The sequence below is a fragment of the Erpetoichthys calabaricus genome, chromosome 1 (genome assembly GCF_900747795.2).
Source record: "Erpetoichthys calabaricus chromosome 1, fErpCal1.3, whole genome shotgun sequence".
NCBI lineage: Eukaryota > Metazoa > Chordata > Cladistia > Polypteriformes > Polypteridae > Erpetoichthys > Erpetoichthys calabaricus.
In genome coordinates this window covers 199965414-199988319 of record NC_041394.2, presented here as the reverse complement: position 1 = coordinate 199988319, position 22906 = coordinate 199965414, and the positions used below count along the sequence as shown (strand labels likewise).

At 34.0% G+C, this 22906-nt stretch overlaps 1 protein-coding gene across 1 annotated transcript in view; it reads right to left on the bottom strand.

Moving 5' to 3' along the window:
• Nucleotides 1-226: 226 nt before the first annotated feature.
• pus7l (pseudouridine synthase 7 like) overlaps nucleotides 227-22906 on the bottom strand; it is a 68688-nt gene continuing 46008 nt past the window's right edge. The window contains exons 5-9 of the mRNA XM_028810711.2: nucleotides 14494-14592; nucleotides 10063-10141; nucleotides 4928-5205; nucleotides 4486-4542; nucleotides 227-739 (exon numbers count right to left, since the gene is read on the bottom strand). Coding sequence (XP_028666544.1) covers nucleotides 395-739; nucleotides 4486-4542; nucleotides 4928-5205; nucleotides 10063-10141; nucleotides 14494-14592 — 858 coding nt within the window. The 3' untranslated portion in view covers nucleotides 227-394. The remainder of the gene's footprint in view (nucleotides 740-4485; nucleotides 4543-4927; nucleotides 5206-10062; nucleotides 10142-14493; nucleotides 14593-22906) is intronic.

Here is a 22906-nt window from a genome sequence, read left to right as displayed (position 1 = left end):
TCCTCGTGCTTGTCGGCAAAGATAGCACAATTGGCACTTAATAATATGCTTTTATAGCATTTTTAATGGTAAATGAGTTATCAAAACTTTTCAGTTCACATTTCTCTCAATTATTCAGTAAATGTACTACAAAATATAATAGGCAATCAACAAAAACTTTTCACAATTGAATTCTGAGAAAAACAATTTTTGCAAGATTTCCATATAAATGATACCCAGAACTGTGAAAAATTGATTTATTTACAATATCCACTACTGAAATGAAATGCATAATTCTCCACTGAAAATAACCACAGAAGTATGCTGTAATAAAAGATAATACACCAGAGCCATGCAAAACCCAAAACGCTAAAATGTTGAGAATAATATAAAATGGATGGATAATATAAAATGTTTAAAGGTCAGATTTCATTATTTCTTGAAGACACACTGTAGCATAGCAGGAAGGATTAAGATCGAATGACAAAGATAAATATGGTAATGAATCTGAATTAGGACACAGGTCATTTGCAAGAATGGTTTCCTTATTTGTGCCAAGGACATTGGTTTCATGAAGCTGATATTTTAAATTTTTAGGGAAAGCCAGCAACCGACGATAGCATCCGGGTATATTGAGTTTCAGTGAATTTATACGGAATTTACAAAGCTCTAATCCATGTCTCTTCAATGTTTCCTTGTACCAGTCTCCAAGTTTATTTTCTGGATACTTTATATTGTTGCCTGGCATTGGAAGCACCACCTTTCAGAAAGAAAAAAAAAATATGAAGAATGTACAGAGCCTATGCAAGACAGATTTACAATGCCTTCATTGTAAATGAATGCTAAATAATCCATTAGAGCAAGTAATATTTAGAAAGTTGGTTTATACACAGGTCAAAGTAAGAGGGGTGTTTTTTGTTCTTGTAGGAGTATTGTTTCCATTTGTCCAAACTGCAAAGATTACATACATCAGATATCATGGTTACTCTACCAAAAAGCAAGTTGTACCTTTTTACTGTATTTATTAGGCATGCAATTTTATATCAGAGTGGAAGAGTAATTAGTACTGCTGGTCTGTAAGTACAGAAAACTAAGTGCAATCCCCAACGTTTCATTAACTATGTGGCATTTGATCATTCTTCTCATGCTCGTGTGGGACTTAACCAAGTTCTGCAGTTTCCTCACACATTTCTAAGATGTTCAAGTTAGGTTCATTGTCATCTCTAACCTGACTGAGCATGAGTTAGCACTGAAAGTTGTTTGTTGGTTTTATAATGGATTGGTGCTCTGTCCAGGATGGTGTCACACATGCCACAAACACTGCAATATCAGGCTCCCAGTGATCATATAATGAAGTGGGAACAGGTAATAGTTTGATGGATGAAAAGCATTTAAGCAAAATGAACACTCTATCTTGTATTTATGCTGCACTGATTGCTTGATTAAAGTGTTGTACAGGTCGTTTTCCAGTCTGATTTTGAACACCCCAGTCTATCTCACATGTTACTCAAGTGCCAACAAGAATGCCTCATTGGTAGTTCCCAAATAAAAATTCTCCAATAAAAAAAAAATGAAATCGTCATACTATCTGCTTTTAAAAGAATCCTCAACTGTCAGTCTAGAAAAAATTATTCACTTTTTATGCTGATAATGCCCCGTCCCAAGATGCCTTGCTTCCTGTGAATTTACTTGCTTTTTTTAAATGAAGGTGTAATTTCTTCATGGATGTCAAAGAACATTTCACATCCTTACAATGAAAAGATGCTTTAATTTTACATAAGGCTGGAATGAAAAAAATATATTTCATAGTTTGTTTGTTTTTTGCACCCTTTGCATAGTATGTGTTCTGTTTTGAGGCTATATAAGTTGTCAAAAGATTTATGTGACTCGTGTGCCTGCATGTGTTCAGTTTACAGGTAGATAGCAGTGAAAGAAAGCTCACAGTTATTCATTCAGAAATCTTAGTAAATAATTCTGTGCCTCTTACCAAGAACAACAACTGAAAATAAATTCTGTAATTTCTGAAGTTGGTGTTTCTCCCACATCTTCAGAGACATGCGGGTTAGGCTGAATAAAGAATCCAATGGAATATGAGTGTAAATATATACATACTTGGACCCTGCAATGGACTAGGCGGTTTCCTGCCTTGTACTTACTGCAACCCTGAATTGGATTAAGGAGGTTTGACAATGTATGCATGTTATTTCTGTTTACCTGACATATATTCTAATTGTCACAAATAAATATTATTCTTTTTGTGTTATTTGATGTTTTTTTATTGAGTTTTTCATTTAAAGAATCAATTTTGCGTTTTTAGTGTTTTTTTTTATTTATTCAAGCACTTTTATTTTCTGTTATCATGTTTTGTTTATACGACACACAGTTACATTTCACATTATCTTGAGTAGCGGTTCAACATTCAGAAGTTATTCTGTAAATACAGCAGTTCTGCAATGTAGATTTCAGAAAAGTTAGTTTATTTATCAAGTAAGCACAAGCGCTAAGTTTCGTTACGGCTTTCAACTCCCTTATGTTCCTGACTTCTCTTTTGGCTTGCCCTTGTGTTTTGTTTGCTGTTCAGTATGATTGTTTTGGTTCTGACCTTTCCCTATCCCACATTACAAGTCTGCATGATGTGACATATCCCAGTCTCCTTGCTCCTCACAGTAATGAGACTCTGTCACTACAATAATTAAGTGAATTTATTCTAAACTAGCCGTACTCAGCGGCTCCGCCTGCGTATTAATGAAAAAGGACTGTGAGGCAGGCACTGCCAGGCTCCCCACTCCTGACGTCATGCTTCCCCCTCCTCTAGGCCTGCAGCCTCTATCTTGGATTAGCGCAAATATATCGCTCCTGCAAGTGAACTATGATTCTTAGCACAATGAGAGAAGTCAAAATCAGCCAGAATGTTCAAGCAAATTCTAAGAAAAAAACCCGATCTAAATCCGTTAAGTAGTTCTCTCATTCGCTAGCTAAGCGGCGGTAAGATACGCCTCGAGGCTGGCCCTGCCCCCCTTTACTCGGCCCGCTGCGTCTCTCGCAGTAACAATTTATTTGCGCGAATCTGAAAGCGAACTATGATACTTAGCATGATGAGAGAGGTCGCAAAATCAACCGGAATGTTCAAGCAAATTACAGAAAAAAAACAGATCTAAATCCTTTAAGTAGTTCTCTTGTGAAAAGTGGACAGACAGACAGACAGACATTGGATTTTATATAGAGAGAGAGATTAAAACTGAGATTGCACTTGCTTCTAAGAGGTAATGTTACATTTCCTTTTCATCTTTCAGCAACTGGAATAATAAAGAATTTTATACATTTTGCTGAAATTGGTCATATTTACTTATGGGCAAGCATTGGGTTTTCTAATATTTTAGTAAAGAAATAAAGTTTTTGCTGAAAACTGAGGTTTGTCACAAATCATCTTATGTTTTTAAATATTTAAACTGTTAATGATTCAGGCACTTAAAAAAAAAAAAATCACAACTTATTCTTTCTGATATATCCAGTAGTTTATTTTCTATACTGAAAATGTATAATCTTTAAAATACTCTTTTTCCTGTACTACAACCTGCCATTGGTAGACTGGAAATATTGAGACATTCACCTGTCTCATGGAAAAACAAATGGTATAACCTCCTTTCACACAGAAGTCAGAGAAAGAGGAAAGTAGAATTACAACTACAGTGGGTTAAGAAAATGTACCGATAATATTCAAGTTAAGGTACAGGTCTATTTTCAGTATTGTGAAACAGTTTTCTAAAAGACCATTACAATTTTTGCAGTAGGTATTAATAACTTTTTGAATGTGTTCATGTGAAAATGTCATATCTTTAGTGTCTTTTTTCATTTATGCTTCTCCTAGAAAAACTACTGCTTAAACACAACAGTTATATCAATGCAATATACTGTATATCTTTAATGCTATCTTTATGCTCACATATAAATATCTTTATCGGTTACTCACTTATCTAGAGTTGATGATATTTTGCAAAGTTTATATGAATAGGGATTGACAAGAAGGACTGAATGGCCTGTTCTTGTTAACACCATTCTCATGATATTAAAAAGGAAAGTGCTATTTAGTCCCAACTCAAACTGACAAATTGCAGCACTAAATTTATGTTAAATAACAGATTTATGTCAAAACATATTGTAGGGGAAAAAATCTAACATTACCATTTAAAAAAAATGTAATACAGTCTACAGTGTTACTCTAAGAATACTTGCCTGCATAGAAGGATTCTAATACTCCAGCAAAAAATTGATAAAAAAAGTGTTATTGTAAAATTAACCATTTCTTTTTTAAACAGTGCAGTGCCATTTCACACTGTTAAATAAATGTATGTATATGTATATATAACTATGTATTAGTATACATTGAAGAAAACTTATGTTAATTGAATTTACATAAGTCACATTGTTTTGATTATCCACATAAAATGTAAGCCATCTTGTAAAGAAGTAAGTCAGATTGAAATATTTATAAAAGAAACCACGTACTTGTACTATGGAATAAAAGTTGTCTGTTGCTTCTTTTGCAGAAACTACATGAACCTCCTGTAAAAGATAACAGAGCATGAAAGAAACAACTTATATATACTGTATTATACTATACAATGGTATGCTTTTTATTTCTTACTTGTTACCCTCTTGCTTTTTCAGTTATACGTTTTCAGTGTATGTATGAGAGCGTCATGCAATTGACTAGTTCTGTGCCCGAGTTTGGTTCTTCACTTGCACCTGTTGCTGTGAAGTTAGGTTTCAACTTCTGTGACCATGCATCAGATAAAGCTGATACAGCAAAATGAATGATTAATTGATTTATTATGCTAAACTACTTTAAAAACCTGCATTTACAATATAAATAACAACTGTATACCATTTTATGTATAATTTTATTAATATTGAAATGTAAAAATAATAAACGCATAAAAAAACTTACCTGACAGCTTAAGCCTGAATTGTCTTCATATGTGGTATTAAACACAAGATCACCCTGCACCACATGATTGCCATATGTTTGAATTCTATAGGAAGCTGCTTCATTCCATATTTGGCTGCAGCAGGCATGGATGTAAAAGAGGCGCATTCCATGTGGAATACTAAGCCATCCTTGGGTGCACCCATCTTCTCCAAATCCAAATCTGTTTATTGCACGCAGTATCATTCTCTCTCGCACTTTATGGTTAGGCATTAAGGCAAGAGTTTCCTTTGCATCTTCTAAATGAAATAATAAAAAACAAAAAGTGTACCTGTTAGTCTTTAACTACTGTATATGTAGTATATTTATATAATTTCATGTTTTGGCCTTATTAATGGCATTATCCAAAAGCTAAAGTACCTAAACTGAGTGATCACATGACCATAGTATCAGGTGGGAATTCTTGGAGACATAAATTCACATCATGCTGGAAATATTCCATGGATTTTGATCCAAACTGAACTGATAGCATCATATAGTTTTTGAAGATTTTCCAGCTACACATTCATGTTGTGAACATCCTTTTCCAACTCAGCCCAAATGAGCTCTAATGGATTGATAGTGCACATCACTGGAGTAAACGGAGTTGACTACCAGTTTACCAAGTTCATTTCAACTAATTGAGATGATGCATATGTTGTGACACGTTGCATTATCCTGCTCTAAATATCCATTTGAAATAGGGTAAACTCTAACTACAAAGGAATGTACTGTACATAGCCAGAAACACATTTTTGGTATGTGGCATTAAAATGTTGCTGAATTAGTATCCAGATGCCTAATGTGTTCCAAGAAAACATTCCCACACACTTCTAATACACCAACAGCCTGTAATGTTGACACAAAATAGGATAGATCCATGTATTCATGGTGTTAATGTCCAAAACACACTTCACTGTCTGTATGTTGCAGCAGATTTATCAGAACAGTTAACATTTATTCAATATTCAGTTGCCCAGTCTGGCAATCACTTGACCACTGAAGGTTTACCTTCCTGTTCATAGCTGGTATATTCTTCTTTCAGTTTTAATGTCCAACGTGTTCATATATGTCTTTCTGCACCACTGTTGTGAAGACCTGTTACTTGAGTTACAGGTGGCCATTCTTTTAGCTTGTACAAGTCTGGATATTCTCCTTCAACCTTTGTCTTTAACAAGTTGTTTTCACCCACAGATATAATTTCACTAAATATTTTTTTTATTTGCAAGATACAAATTTAAACTCTAGACACTTTAATGCATAAAAATCCCAGGAGGAGAGCTGTTGAGTTTGAATCATAACATTTGGAACCAACTATCATATATTGCCAAAGTCACTGTAATGTCTGCATGAATACAACCTAAGTTAATGAGTTGCAGGTACATGACTGGCTGATTGGATGTGCAGATTAATACATTATCGAGCAGGTTTGCCTAAACAAGTTTCCACTGAAAGTATATCAACAATACAAAAAATGAACTACACTTTTATATATATAACGTGCATATTTCACAACTGTTTAAATGCTAAATTAGGAATTTTTATCTGACTTCTCCACAGTTCAATAACTAAGATACAACATTTAGATTGACATTGTTCAATGCTTTGTCATTAACTTAATACTATACAAGAAATAATTATGTCAAAATGTGAGCATTTACTTGAAGAACTGTTTATGTAATAACAGTTTTAAATCCAATTTAATTAAAAAATAGAGTGCTAAAACAAACCTAGCTTTTAGTGAATTTGGCAAGATATATTTATTACATGGCTTTAATAGCCAAAACAGAAACACATGCATGAGTAAAGCAAAATTAATAATATTAAATTACAGAAAATGCACAGTAAAATATATAAATTGTTCACATTTTATTTCTGATTATTTGATCAAGCTGCATTTAAATGGTGTTCTCTGTAAGCAATTATCTGATTAAGATAAGGCACATGAATAACCATATAACTACACCTGTACATGGGAAAGCAAACAACAACACTGGCACCTCAGTTTATTATTTATCAAAGATACTATTTTAATAAAAATATATTACTTAAAGTTGTTATATAAAAAAAAAACCCAGTACTAAACAAAGGACCAGTTCTAGCATTAACTTAGCTTTAAAGAAGCAAAACACCATAAATGTTAAAAGTTTAACAGAGAAAAGCATAAGCAGATAAAATACACTATACATGTTTTCACGTAACGGCACACAATTAAATGGGATGACTGTAGTGTAAAACAACTTAATTTATGATGCAAGTTTTCTTGAGTTCTTGACTGACAAATACTGAGAAGAACACAAGATAATACACAAAAGGATCAAGGTAAAGTACTGCATGGTGCATTTCCAAAGAGAATTATATCTATCAAATATTTTAATGCAACATAAGACTTCACGAGAGGAGCAACTGAATTCAATGCAACCAGCCATTTATAGTTGTTTGATTAATGGTAGAAGTGAAGGCCAGGTGTTGCGTAAGCAAACCATTAAGTAAACAAGAGACTGCAGTTCTCACACCTAAATCTGTAGTTCCCGTCTTTGTGACACCTGCTGCTGAACTTTCTGCATTTGCCACTCAGCCTGAGCTGTCACAACTTCAGAAAAGATCACTTCAGTTTACCAGCCCATGATGCAGCATTGTGTGTGTTAAGAGTCTTTGCCTGTAACCCCACGAGGGGACACATTTTTGCAAGAACACATACCAGGAGGAGGCCTCACAAAGCCAAAGGGTGTTTGGGGGTTTTGCACATTTTATAAAAGACTGGGGTGAATGGAATCCACTCTTTAGTTCTTGTTCTGGGTTTTGCTCATGAATTTAGTTTTTTTTTTTTTTTTGCTTTCCTTATTGGTGAAATATTTTATAATCTTTTTCTGTAAGTTTAATTATATTTTTCCAGATTGACTTTATTGTTTAATTTATTGCTTAATTATTTTTAATGATGTTGGGGAGCATGTCCTAATTGGACAAGAATGTCCAGGTGATGTAAATGGTCATCTTTGCAGCATTTCAGTAGTATAAAAAGGTATATCTGTCTCTGCAAGGATGTATTAGCATTAGTTTCATTAAGTGTCCTTATCTCCATCACTCTAAGTTTGTGACCTTTGGTCCATTCTGCTTGTTTCTTGTTAAGTCTTCTGAGAGTTTTCTGATTTGCTTAGAGAATAGGATTTGTGGTTCCCATCTTTTGAATGTAGCTATTGACAATGAAGTAATTTTGAAACTTATATTTTGAACCATAATTTTTGCATTTTCTTTTATAAGCATTTTTGTGTGGCCAGATTTTATGACAGTTTCCTCCCTCCTTGACAATAATCGTATCTCTATCCGAGATGTCACATGCATTTTTTTTTTTTTTACTTTTTAACAGTGGCTTTCTCTTTGCCATTTCCCCATACATCAGTGACTGGTAAAGCACCTAGGCAAAGGCTGTTGTATGAATAGTCTCTCCAATCTAATCAGCTTTAACTTTTAACTTTTTCAGAATAATCATAGGTCTCTTGGTGGCCTCCTACTATAGTCTTCTTCTTGTAAGACAGCTCAGTTTTTGTGGATAACCTGCTCTATACAGATTTACAGAAGTAACTGAACTCTAAAGGATAGTCAGTGATTTGAATATTTTTTGTCTCCATTCCTTGATATGTGCTTTTCAATTACCTTCTCTCAGAGTTGGAGTATGTGTTTGTATTTATTGTGTAGGTTAGGCCACGATATTAAAACACCACAAGCTGGACATTCCAGGTAAGGTGCTTCCAAACTACAATCAATTAAAACCCTTTGAATACAGACAAGTAATCTCCATCTAACAAATTATGTGATTTCTAAAGCCAACTGGCTTCCCCAGTTATGATTTAGGTGTGTTATATTAAAGGGGGGTACTTGTGCAATCAATTATTAATCTATATATTCATCCATCCATCCATTTTCCAACCCGCTATATCCTACCTACAGGGTCATGGGGGTCTGCTGGAGCCAATCCCAGCCAACACAGGGCGCAAGCGCAGGAAACAAACCCCAGGCATAATCTATATATTAATATTTGTAATTAACTTAGACCACTATGTAGAGATCTATTTTCACTTTTTCCTAAAGTCTTTTTTTGTGATTCAATGTATAATAACAAAATGTCAAAACATCCACTTTTTATAGTCACTGTACCTCCACTGCAAAGAAGATCTGGCAAAGAAAGGAATCAACTATATGCTTTCTTTATTGGTTAATTGTTTTATGAATTATACCTTGCTAATCTTTTTATGTAAGATCATTAAGAGAAATAGTTTAATGCATAGGCTCTGCCTCTCACAACTCTGAACTGGTTTGCAAAGGATGTATAAAGTTTATATAATACACAAGTTTCCTCCTAATGTGAACATTTGAAATGTTACATATTATACAGTCCATATCATTGTCATTTTTTATAGTTCACAATGTTAACAAATATGGTAGACCTTCTGAGCTATAACTAATAACTTTTTAAATAGACAGGTGTAAAAAGAATACTGATCACATACAATGCTATGTTAGAGGTTGATGTTAATTATTAGAAAAACTGTACAACTCACATGTACAACTCAAAAATCTAAAGGATAACGTAGCATGGAAAATACTTTCAGCAAACACTGTCTGCATGATTCAAACTCAAGAAGGGTTATAATGTTTGTATGCCCAAAAAGAGCCAACTGCTGAATGAGAGACATAAAACCAAAGACTCTCTAAATGAAAAGTATGTCAATTGCCTGCCTCTGGTACTGAAAGCCTTGAGTGTTTGCATGGCGTCATCAAATTTCAATATTATCAAAGCATTACTGAGAAATCAATAATGAATATAAAAATTAAAAAAAAAAAATCACAGTACACTGCAATCTAAACTGCTGAGTAATCTATTCCATTGAAAACACTTCAATACATTGTGGAAATTGATATCCAAAGTGTATACCATAAAAACATTATATGTCTGAACAAAATGACTTTCATGTAATTAAGGCATATACTTCATAGACAGATGTACAGTAAATACATCTGACATATCCACAAATCAAATACTCTATATCCACATAAATGAAATAATAATAAGACAACCTTACAGTTAACTGTAAAATCCAATAAATGTCACTACACACCAGTCTCAAGAAAATGCTTTTTTGCAACACAGACAGGGTCATTTCCTTCAGCTGTAAAGAACAATTTTACAGCTTTAACCTGTGAAAAAAACAGATATATGCAATTACTATCTATATATATATATAAAATTCTTTTCGCGTTTGAAACGGAAATTACGTATGACCAAGCGATATGGAAATTACGTATGAAACGGAAATTACGTATGACTCACTTCTCGCACTGTTTGTGCCCCGTCGGCTCCTGGGAGAGTGGAAATCTTTGCGAATGAGTGTAATCAGCACCATCGAAGCACAACTCTGTTTGTAAATTGCCCTGCACGACTACTTACTGTCCCTTAGGGTGAGTTCGGGTTACTAAAACCCCGCAACATTCAAGGTTGCTTTTGTGATTAATTATTTTAAGAAGTAAATTACAGGCACATAGTGCAAGGTTGTCAGGCAGAAATTTGGACGATCACAAAGAAAATGTAATTTCTATACCACAACAGTCGTGTAGCAACTTTCATAAGGGATCTACTACCGAGAAATGATCCAAATACATTTTAGCTGCTGTTAGTACTACTTACCTGTTGTGTTATAGCGCCTTTAAAATGTAGTTTACCCGAAACCACTCCAGTAGTGCTCAGTGTATCTTTACTTCTTAAATGTTAATGTTTTACTGTTTAATAACTTACAGACTACATTTTATTTTTTTCCCTTGCACTCAGTGAGGGAAGCCACTGGGTAATCAGCTATCCTAAATACAAAGAAAGTGAATAATGTATAAAAATTGTTAAAACATTTTTCAAAAGCTGTAATTTAGTCTGAGGTGAATGAAAAATTCAAAACTAATGTAATTTAAACCAACAAAACCATTACAATATGAACTCCATAAAACCTTTATACATATTGGTACATTTTCATTTAAAATTGGTGTAGCTCATACAATATTTAACAATATTATATATGCCAACACAACACTAATTTACTAATTTTAAATGCTATTTAGGTAGTTTGGGGATAAAAATAAAGAAATCTAACAGTGAAAATATAAATATTTTTTTATTTATTTGGCTGACACCCTTATCCAAGGAAACTTAAAACATTTGATATACAATTGGTTACTTTTCTACTGTTTTTTAATTGGAGCACAGGCAAGTCAAGTGATTTGCTCATGGTCACACAGTGTCAGTAGTGGTATCTGAAACCCACAGTCTCAGGGTTTATAGTCCAAAGTCTTAAACACTATGCCACACTACTTGCCTAAGCACCAATCTTCACTTTAAAGCAAAAATAATATTCTCAAGAGCTTAAAGGAAAACAAAATCAATTACAAAAATAATACTAAAGACTTACTGGTAAATATCCATCCTTTTTTACTTCCTTGTATACATAGTATAAAGTATAGGATTCGTGAAAAAATGTAACTTCCAAGATTTTGATGAATCTTAACGTTTTAGACCTTCTCGAGTCCAAAAATACCATGTATAGAGAAAGTATAGGAAACATGAACATATTCGACCTTGAGATTTTGATGAATCGTGATGTTTTAGATATTCCCGAGTCTGAAAATATCATTGTTAAAGTTATATCTGTCTATGTGTAAACACAATAAGTCGAAAATGTTTTGACCTAGGTCAATGAGATTTTGTACACCTGCTTTATATAAAACATAAGGAATCCTATCAAGTTTTGGGCCACTTCTAGCAACCAGAAGTGGTACTTTAACTGAATACTTTCGCAAAATTTCAAGTAAACTATGGATATACAGTGCATCCAGAAAGTATTCACAGCGCATCACTTTTTCCACATTTTGTTATGTTACAGCCTTATTCCAAAATGGATTAAATTAATTTTTTTCCTCAGAATTCTGCACACAACACGTGAAAAAAGTTTACTTGAGATTTTTGCAAATTTATTAAAAATAGAAAAATTGAGAAAGCACATGTACATAAGTATTCACAGCCTTTGCCATGAAGCTCGAAATTGAGCTCAGGTGCATCCTGTTTCCCTTGATCATCCTTGAGATGTTTCTGCAGCTTAATTGGAGTCCACCTGTAGTAAATTCAGTTGATTGGACATGATTTGGAAAGGCACACACCTGTCTATATAAGGTCCCACAGTTGACAGTTCATGTCAGAGCGCAAACCAAGCATGAAGTCAAAGGAATTGTCTGTAGACCTCTGAGACAGGATTGTCTCGAGGCACAAATCTGGGGAAGGTTACAGAAAAATTTCTGCTGCTTTGAAGGTCCCAATGAGCACAGTGGCCTCCATCATCCGTAAGTGGAAGAAGTTCGAAACCACCAGGACTCTTCCTAGAGCTGGCCGGCCATCTAAACTGAGCGATCGGGGGACAAGGGCCTTAGTCAGGGAGGTGACCAAGAACCCGATGGTCACTCTGTCAGAGCTCCAGAGGTCCTCTGTGGAGAGAGGAGAACCTTCCAGAAGGACAACCATCTCTGCAGCAATCCACCAATCAGGCCTGTATGGTAGAGTGGCCAGACGGAAGCCACTCCTTAGTAAAAGGCACATGGCAGCCCTCCTGGAGTTTGCCAAAAGGCACCTGAAGGACTCTCAGACCATGAGAAAGAAAATTCTCTGGTCTGATGAGACAAAGATTGAACTCTTTGATGTGAATGCCAGGTGTCACATTTGGAGGAAACCTGGCACCATCCCTGCAGTGAAGCATGGTGGTGGCAGCATCATGCTGTGGGGATGTTTTTCAGCGGCAGGAACTGGGAGACTAGTCAGGATAAAGGGAAAGATGACTGCAGCAATGTACAGAGACATCCTGGATGAAAACCTGCTCCAGAGCGCTCTTGACCTCAGACTGGGGCGTCGGTTCATCTTTCAGCAGGACAACGACCCTAAGCACACAGCCAAGATATCAAAGGAGTGGCTTCAGGACAACTCAATTTCGTTGTTCCTTTGTAAAAGTGACAATGACAATAAAGATATCTAACTCTGTGAATGTCCTTGAGTGGCCCAGCCAGAGCCCAGACTTGAATCCGATTGAACATCTCTGGAGAGATCTTAAAATGGCTGTGCACCGACACGCTTCCCATCCAACCTGATGGAGCTTGAGATGTGCTGCAAAGAGGAATGGGCGAAACAGGCCCAGGATAGGTGTGCCAAGCTTGTGGCATCATATTCAAAAAGACTTGAGGCTGTAATTGCTGCCAAAGGTGCATCGACAAAGTATTGAGCAAAGGCTGTGAATACTTATGTACATGTGCTTTCTCAATTTTTTTATTTTTAATAAATTTGCAAAAACCTCAAGTAAACTTTTTTCACGTTGTCATTATGGGGTGTTGTGTGCAGAATTCTGAGGAAAAAAATGAATTTAATCCATTTTGGAATAAGGCTGTAACATAAGAAAATGTGGAAAAAGCTGTGAATACTTTCTGGATGAACTGTAATTGCAGATAGATTATTCAAATTTTGTATATATATTTATAATGATAAAAAGCAAACAAATATGAAATTTGAGAAAAATTACACAACCGGAGGGAGTATTTTATTTAAACAACCATCTGAATTTTTTGTATCATGGAAATATAAATATGTACACGATATTAAAAACTGTATTTAATATAACACATATTCTTTCAATAACTATTACTAATTTTATTTCAATTTACACATCATCAGTTTACCAATAACATGGAAACACTGAACATGCCATGTAAATATCAAGATGTAATGTAAACAATAAGCTGCTATGTCCCTGTTGTGATCCTGGTAAAATATTGTAATTTTATGATTTTTTTTTTTCATTTCCGCCATCATTATCACAATTAAATTTAGCTAAATGCAGTTTTACCTATAGCAATTTATTTCAACAAATATTATATAATACTAACAATTTTTCTAAGTTTTTAGGTGACTATAACTCTTTTTACTTTGCTTGTAATCTTGGTAATGCATATGTAATCAATCAAAAAATTTATGACCTCCCTAACTAATATCATTTTAATATAAAGTTTGATTATAAACAGAGATAAATGATTGTGTATTAATATTATCAATTAGTTGTTATGAGAAACAAAGAGATATGATATTTGAGAAATATTGCACAATTGGAAGTGGTTCTGATGACCTTTTTGTCCTTCTCAGTATACGAGAAAGTCGAGGAGAGCACACTCCTGATTTTTTAATTTTTAAAGTATGTGTCATATATCATAGGACAGTACAAAATAATTTGGAAAAAAAAAAAATTATTAGAAAAGGAAAAAGACCATCTATTTTTCTGTTACCTTTTAACTGGTTTATTTATTAACTGAGAATGTTAAATTAGTTTAATAATGACTGCACAACATAACAAAACAGTAATGTGAAACATATTTAAATACTGTAAAAGCCAGGTCTTTCTGATTTCTCTAGAGGAATTATCCATTTGAAAAGAACAAACTTTCACTATAAGGAAATAAAATCTAAGCAACATATGTACCATTTCTTTCTTTAAAAGAGCCAATCCAATTTGATCAGCCTTAACACTCTGCACAGATCCAAACCTCTGGGGTCCATAGTAATTAACAAATCCTTTAACCTGAAAATAAAACCAACAGTTATTCAAGTTACATGGTAAAGTCAGATACAGCATTACACTACTTTTCACTTTTGAATATAAATTCTAATGATAGGGCAAATGCTGAGTGGATGTGTTCTCTTTGTATTTTTGTGAGAACAGGTTTAAAACAAAGAACCACTGGCTTTAGTGCCCCTTCTTAATTGAGGTTGGCAATGATAAGATAGATAGCAGGCTTTCGATATAATAAGCAGTTGGCAACATAAGCATTAACTTTATCATTCACCTAAAAGAAAGACTTTAAACAGTTTAATAACAACATAAATTTGTCACAGGCATTAACATTTTAATCACTGAAAAATTAAGTATTCAATACATTGATACAGCAGGAAAAAGCACAACATGACACCAGATTCACATATTAAAAACAGCATTGGTAGTTTTTTGTTCTATTTATAATTACTGATATATAATCAAAAAGAGGAAATACATAAAAATGTTATTCCATGAATAATAAACACATAGATACAAAACTAGGTTACAGTAAAATGTCTAAACTTGCTGATTGGCATGTATTCATTCAGTGTTTCCAAAAGAAATTTAAAGCATTGGCTGGGATGCCTGGGTTGCCCGCAGCTGCCATTAATTACCCTGGTCATCAACAGTCATCCACCAAGGTGGATTAGTGTCAATGTCAATGTCAAATTATTTATAGAGCACTTTTAAAACAACATCAGTAATGCTGTAGCCAAAGTGTTTTACATTAAAACATATAACGGACCTATATAAAATAAATATAAATAAAGTACAATTAAATTAAATATAGCCAGCGGTGAGTTAAAGAAAAGAAAGAAGATCACTAAGAGTAGGGCAACCATCAGTATCAGCGAAGGTCACTGAAAGCTTGGAAAATAGAAATGGGTCTTCAATCTAGTTTTAAACATTTCAATTGAAGGAGACTCCTTAATGTAATGAGGTAAAGAGTTCCAAGGACGAGGAGCAGCAGCTGCAAAAGCCCTGTCCCCAGACAACTGACCAGCAGATCTAAGCTCTCTGGATGGCTGGTGTAAAACACAAAATTCAGATAATTAGGCAGAAGCATACCAATGTAATGATTTCAAAACTATCAACAAAATTTTAAAGTCAATTCTGAAACTAACAGGCAGCCAATGCAAAGAAGCTAATATTGGAGAAAGAGAATCAAACTTTCTTGCCCAACCCAAAAAATGGGCAGCAGCATACTGAACCAACTGCAACCTGCATATAAGGGATTTGCTGATCCTAGAATACAATGAGTTACAGTAATCAAGCTGAGAAAAGATACAAACACAAGTAGATTTCTCAAGATCCCTAGGAGATAAATAAAAAAGGTTTGACCTTAGCTAAAAGACAAAGCTGGAATAAGCAACTCTTTACTACCGAGTTAATCTGTTTCTCAAAAGAGAGGTCACTGTCAAAAATAACACCAAGATTAAGGACTTGAGATTTGAAAAAGTCAGCGAAAGAGGCGAGAAATTCAAATCCAATTAGAGCTTTGGCAGGTGGACCAGCTATCAGCACTTCCGTTTTATTTTGATTGAGATCAAGAAAACTGTCAGCCATCCAGGATCTTAGATTAATTGTAGAGTTATAAACAGGAACATAAACCTGTGTATCATAAGCATAACAGTGAAAAGAAATATTACATTTTTTGAAAATAGCTCCTATAGGATGAAGATAAATTGAAAATAAAATAGGACCCAAAATGGTTCCCTGAGAAACACTACATTTAACAGGAGCAGCAGACGAGAAACAAAATTGAAAAACACTGAAAAGTGTCTACCAGTAAAATATGACCTGAACCAGTTAACAGCAGCCCCTTTAAGCCCCACCAGATGTTCAGTCCGCAAGAGCAAGATCTCATGGTCACAGTATCAAAAGCTGCAGAAAGATCTAGGAGAATAAGGACTGCAACCCCACTTGAGTCAGTAATTAGAGAGATGTCATTAACACTAGAATCCCTGAAGCCTACAAAAAAACGTTTAATCCTGGCCCACCTTAAATCCGTTCGCCCCTCTCCATCAGTGTCTTTTGTTTTGTAAATGTGTCGCTCAGCATAAGCAGCCTGCTATCCTATCCGTACCACCGCCGGAGCTCATCTTGGGCAAAAAGTTCTCCCAGCTCAAATAAAAATTTTATCTGTATGTGACATCCTGTGAGTTGCATAGGGTAAATAATATATCATTATTTGGAACACATGCATTTCATGTGTGTTCCGTGTCTATAACGATCGGACGACAGGAAATGTGGGAAATGCAAGAAAACAAATACCTAAATTAGAAACTTTTTTCATGTTATAGTACTAATGACAAAATTTTGATATGGAGTATATAATGTGTGAAGACCAAAAATCAAATAAACACTTTCACAAAAGGTACACGTATAACAAAATAAGTGCGCTTTTATTCAAGAATATTACTGAAGAAAAAGAAATCGGGTTAGGGTACGACACAGATATGACCTCGAGTGGCGCAGCGATAAGAACTGCTGACTCATAATTAAGAGGTACCAGGATCGAATCCGGGCACCCACCAGAATTACCATTTGAGTAGGAGCTGCTTTTATTGTTACTAATGTACAATAAAAAAAATATATATATATTTGATTTGAGTCTTGTAACAGCCAGTGTAAATTTATAGTGCTTATAAACGTTATGTTTATAAAAAAAAGATTGGAGAAAGAGAATAGAGGCCCTCCCTACAAGAAACGTCCACTCACATATAAGAATAATGCAGCTGCACCAGGCGTAAAAGCAAAAGATGGCACCGTTTGGATGCAGCAACACGTTGGGCGTCATCCTGCCAGTCAGTCTGCCCCACACGTGTCCTTCTAAGAAAAAGCAGGGCTTACAGAGCTTGCCAATGTATCGTGCAAAGTCCTGTCTGTGATTATGTTTTGTGATGGTCTTTATATAAAAACATTTATGTTACTTATAGAAAAGCCAGATTGAATGTTATTTACCTCGATTTGTTTACTTATCTTCCTACAGAGTAAAGCCACAAGTAAGACGGCAGAGCTTCCTCTGTTTGATCGACACGGGCATGCTTACAAAATACATACTGTATGTACTGAAGTGACTACAACTTCTTTACAAGGTATCGCCAATATACTAACTACCCAGTTGTGCTTCATTCATTCAGAATGTGGAACCAATGTAGGAAGTACTTCAAGATAGAGCAGCTTTTATCTGTGGCATCTCTGCACAATAACCGCTTTTTTTCACCCTCTGAAATGTACGCAGTTTTTAATGTTTGGAAAACATTTGGGATTAAATCAGTTAGAGATTTGTACATAGACAACGTCTTCGCATCCTACAAACAGATTACACTCCAAATTTAACTTTCCAGCAACACATTTCTTTCACTACCTCCAAATTAAAAACTTTGTTAAAGAAAACCTGCCCAATTTTCCTCACCTCCCACCAACCTCTATTCCGGAAAAAATATTGATTAGTCTTGAGGCCTCAGACAGCAATTCTGTAATGTATAAAAACTTTTTAAAGTCCCTCTCTTTCAAAGATCCTACAGTACAGTGGGAAAAGGATCACTTACTCAACATTTCAGAAAAGCAATGGAAGGCAGCCAGGCACAGAATTCACTCTAGCTCCATATGTGCAAAGCATTCAATAATTCAACTTAAAATGATATATCGAGCACATCTGTCTTGTTTAAGATTGTCCAAAATGTTTCCAGAGCAAGATCCAACCTGCGAACGTTGCAATCAAGTTCCATGCTCATTGGGCCATATGTTTTGGACATGCACCAAATTAGCATAATTTTGGATCAAAATATTTAAATGCCTTTCAGACAGCCTTGGAGTCACAATTCCTCCTAATCCACTAACAGCTGTGTTTGGTGTACTTTCAGATGGGCTTAAAGTGGAAGACGGACAACCAAACTGTAATTGCCTTTACTTCACTATTGGCACGTAGACTTACATTGCTCAACTAGAAGAATCCTAACTCACCTCTTTTAAATCAGTGGGTAACTGATGTTATATATCAGGGGTGGGCAGAGTCAGTCCTGGAGGGCCGCACTGGCTGCAGGTTTTTGTTCCAATCCAATTGCTTAATAAGAAGCACTTATTGCTCAAGTAACACTTCTGTGTCACTTTAGTTGTCTCATTCTTTAAGATTGTGAGCCTTTATTGCTTATTTTTAGTCTTGTAGTCTTGGTTTTTAATTGCTCCATATTAGCAACAAGATGCAAATGACAAAAGAAACCAGCATTTCTCCTTTTAGCTTGTTACCATTTACACCTGTGTGTATTTATCATGCACTATTGGGTTTAATTAAATACTTGGAAGGAAAGTGAAGAGAAAAAAGTGAAGCACTGAGAATAGCTCGTCTGTTTTAGACTTCAAATCATTTGGATGATATCCTTAGAAAGGAAAAAAAATCTAGAATATGAGAATGACTTGACATGGCAGAGTTAAAGCACTAGCAAGCCATGAAATTAAATAATTGAGAAGGATTGGTTTTTAATTAAGCAATTGGGTTGGAACAAAAACCTGCAACCACTGCAGCCGTCCAGGACTGAACCTGCCCACCCGTGTTATATATTATCTGAAATTAGAAAAAAATCAAATTGTCACTTAGAGGAACTGTACAAAACTTTTTTAAAACCTGGCAGAATCTAATCAATAACATTTTAGAATAAGCATTTAAATTGAGGAAGTGGATTCTCTTCTCTTTTTTTATTCTATTTATTTATTTTTCTTACTATTAAAGTTTCACTCTATTGGCCTAGCTCTCTTTCTCATGGGTGGGGGTTGATTTGTTTCAAACCTAGTTTTGTAAAACTTGACTTGCTTGCATGGAATGTTATTTGATTTTAATAAATTCAATAAAATGTTTAAAAAAAAAACAGCAAGAATCAAATAACAAGTGTGTTCTGATGTCACTTGTTACCTTAATCTGCAACAAGTTTAAATAAATGGTTATTTAATTTCAAGCATGCTTTCTTTTTCTATTTTTGAGATTCTCTTTGCTAGCAGTAAGATCAACATATACATATACAGTACCCTTCTTTTATATTTGCTTTTGGTACTGTATCTCTTGATGCATCTAAGTCACCTACCCATTTTGAAACTTTGAAAGTAAATTTTTTCAGGGAATTCTTACTAATTTTTTGAAATACTATTGAAGTCACTACTGGAATGGTGTTAATTACAATAATAGCAGAAGTAGAGATGAAAGTTTTTCCATGTATATACTGCATTTCTACAAGCATACCATTTACATTAAATACTGAAAATCTTTATATCTGTAGCAACATCTCAGATCATTCACTTAATAAGCAACATGGAAAACCTGGGGAGCTACCTGTCAGCTTAAACTGGTAGGATGTAATTTAACAACACATGTAGAATAAACATATTTTGGCAATTGAGAGATCTTAATGACAAACCTATAATATCCAGGTATTAAACAATATCTGAAGTTACACACACTAAGTTCACAAAAACACATGGTCATAACATGCAAACTCCATATAGAACCTGAGTAGGCAAGAAATCAAACCTGAAGTCATGACACTGTCCAATAATAATAATATGCTGTAATAATACTGTACATTTTATTTATGTAACACCTTTTGAATGCTCAAAGCACTTTACAAATAATCAAGGGAATACAACGGAAATAAAAGCAAAGATGAAATTAATAACACAGAATACAAATTAATATCAAAAATTAAAAAATATTTGAAACTCAAGGTTTTGAATTAGATTAAGGAACAAACATGAAAAAAGAAGAAAGCCATGAAAACATAACACAATTTTTGTACACTTACTAGAAATATGTTGCAGTCACCCTTGACAATAAGGATAAGAAACAATGAATGAGATAAAAGTGTATTTCATTAGCGGTTTTACAGGCCTATGCTGGACGGATATTGGCCATTCAATGGCTGTCCATTTGCTAAACCTCTGTGCTGCTGCAAAGTAAACACTCAGAAGCAGAACCCCTGTTAAAAACTCTGCAATACTGCACCATTCTAAATATATTAAAATTATAGCAGTTCAACCATTTGCTATCGATGAAATATTTCACATAGAGAAGTTCATAATGATAGTATGACAGGAATGCACTTTGCCCAAATTAAAACATCAGTACTAATAACCTGATTAAAACCAAATGTGTATGTATGAAGTTAGCATGGTTAATACCATTGACTGCATGCTACACATTGGTTTAATTAAGATGAAACATTAATTTAAATATGACCGTTAGAGATGAACAAATTAACATAAATAATATACACTAGGAATGGGATAGTAACTATATACCGTGCTCAAATCCCTGACAGTTATTACATTGCTTTATATTGTAGTTATTCCTATAACTATTGTCAATTACCGTATTTTCTTTTTTAAAACGAACACTGCATTTGCTAAAATACACATAATCATGAATGTGTAACATGCAAATTGTGTATTATCTACCGCTTTAATACAACTATGGTTGAAAGTAGTGACAGTGCTTCAAGCTCTTTCACCTATCGAACAGAAATAAGTCAGATGGTCCTATATTGTTTTTTTTTTTTTTTTTTAAGTGTTGAGAGTCGACTACTCAGCAGCTGCAGAAAATTATACTCTGACAGAAAAATCAACAGAATATGGAAAAAAATACTTATTTTTCACAGCAAATTATATTTTACATTTGCTAGATACAGTATGTATTTTATATTTCCTAGATTTTTTTCTCTACTCAATTATTCCTCAATGAGTCTAGATTTTTGTCTAAAAATGAGTGTAAATCTCTACATGCAAAATTGAAGACAAAATAATTTAAAGTTAAAATAGCAGATGTAGACTATTAGAAAGAATTGTGTGAATTAGTCAGTTGAGATTTATGAATAAACTCTGTGTGTTTGTTGACACAATCATCTGACTGAACACCGCAACTAAAATGAAATGCATTTAATTACATATGTGTATCTCACCATCCCTGAAGAAAAGGTGAAAGCAGAGAATAAGATCGATTTTTCAATACTATCCATTCAATCAGAAGAGGACCAACTGATGTGGTGGAAGTGTCATGCCAAGGTTTCTAGTAATCTTTTATGCACTCCAGAAACCTGTACCATCAAGAGAGGCGGTCAGTGCCAGTGGACACCTTATCTCCTCTCACAGGTTACAGATTAAACTGGATATAGTAAGTACCTTGACACTTTCACATTTAAATTTACAATAAAGAAAACTAAATACAAATGGAAGATTAAGTCCAGATGCACTTTCTTTATGAAGAGATTTAAATCAGTTTTTCATTTGATGTGTTTAAATTTGTGATCATTTAATGTTAACAGTTGTATATATGAGTGGTTAACACAGGTATTTTGATATCATTAAAATTATTACAAACCAAAAATAACTGGTATTTATGTAAGTTACTGTATTTGTGATTGGCTTGTGTATAGTTATACCATCTGATATTAAAATTGCTGGTTTAAAAAGTGTAAGTTCTGTTTCAATATAAAATATGAAGTTATTTTAATTTTTGTTACTATAATTTTGATGTGAAATTTTGATATTATCCCATCCTTAATATACACTTAGAAAAGTGTGTCCACGTGTACTTATTATTTCATGAGAAATGCTAATGTGTAACTTCAAAGTGCAGCTTAAAATTATCACATACAAAAAGTATTTTGTGCTGATGTTTACACAGCTTAGAAATCAAATCTGAAAGCATTTTAAAATTACAGCTATGATATTACATGCAGCTCCATATTCAAAAGACATTCATTCTTAGTAGGCTTAACCTCTTATACACTAAAGTGTTTTTGGTATTACTGTGCCAAATTACTTACCCTAAAATAAGTTATATGAAAAAGGAGTTGCAAATGGCTGAAGTGTCAAGTACAAGACTTCAGATTTTTAAATGAAAATATTTGTATGATTAAAAACATTGGTTTACATCAATATCAACCATATAAAATACAAAAAATATAACCAAGACATTTTATGATGCACAATCATGGAGTCAAGATGGTTTTGTGTCCACATTTGTCAGTTATCATCGAACCAATTTAGATGTCATATACCATCATATTGCAAAGTTATACAGTATTGTCTGGCACAAGGGGCCCATATTTTGCACCTAAATTACTTCTTAGAAAAAGTACTGCAATACCAGTTATACATTTTTTTATTTTTTAGAAAAAAATGTACAAACATATATATATATATATATATATATATATATATATATATATATACATACACTGTATATATACACTGTATATATACACTATATATATATATATATATATATATATATATATATATATATATA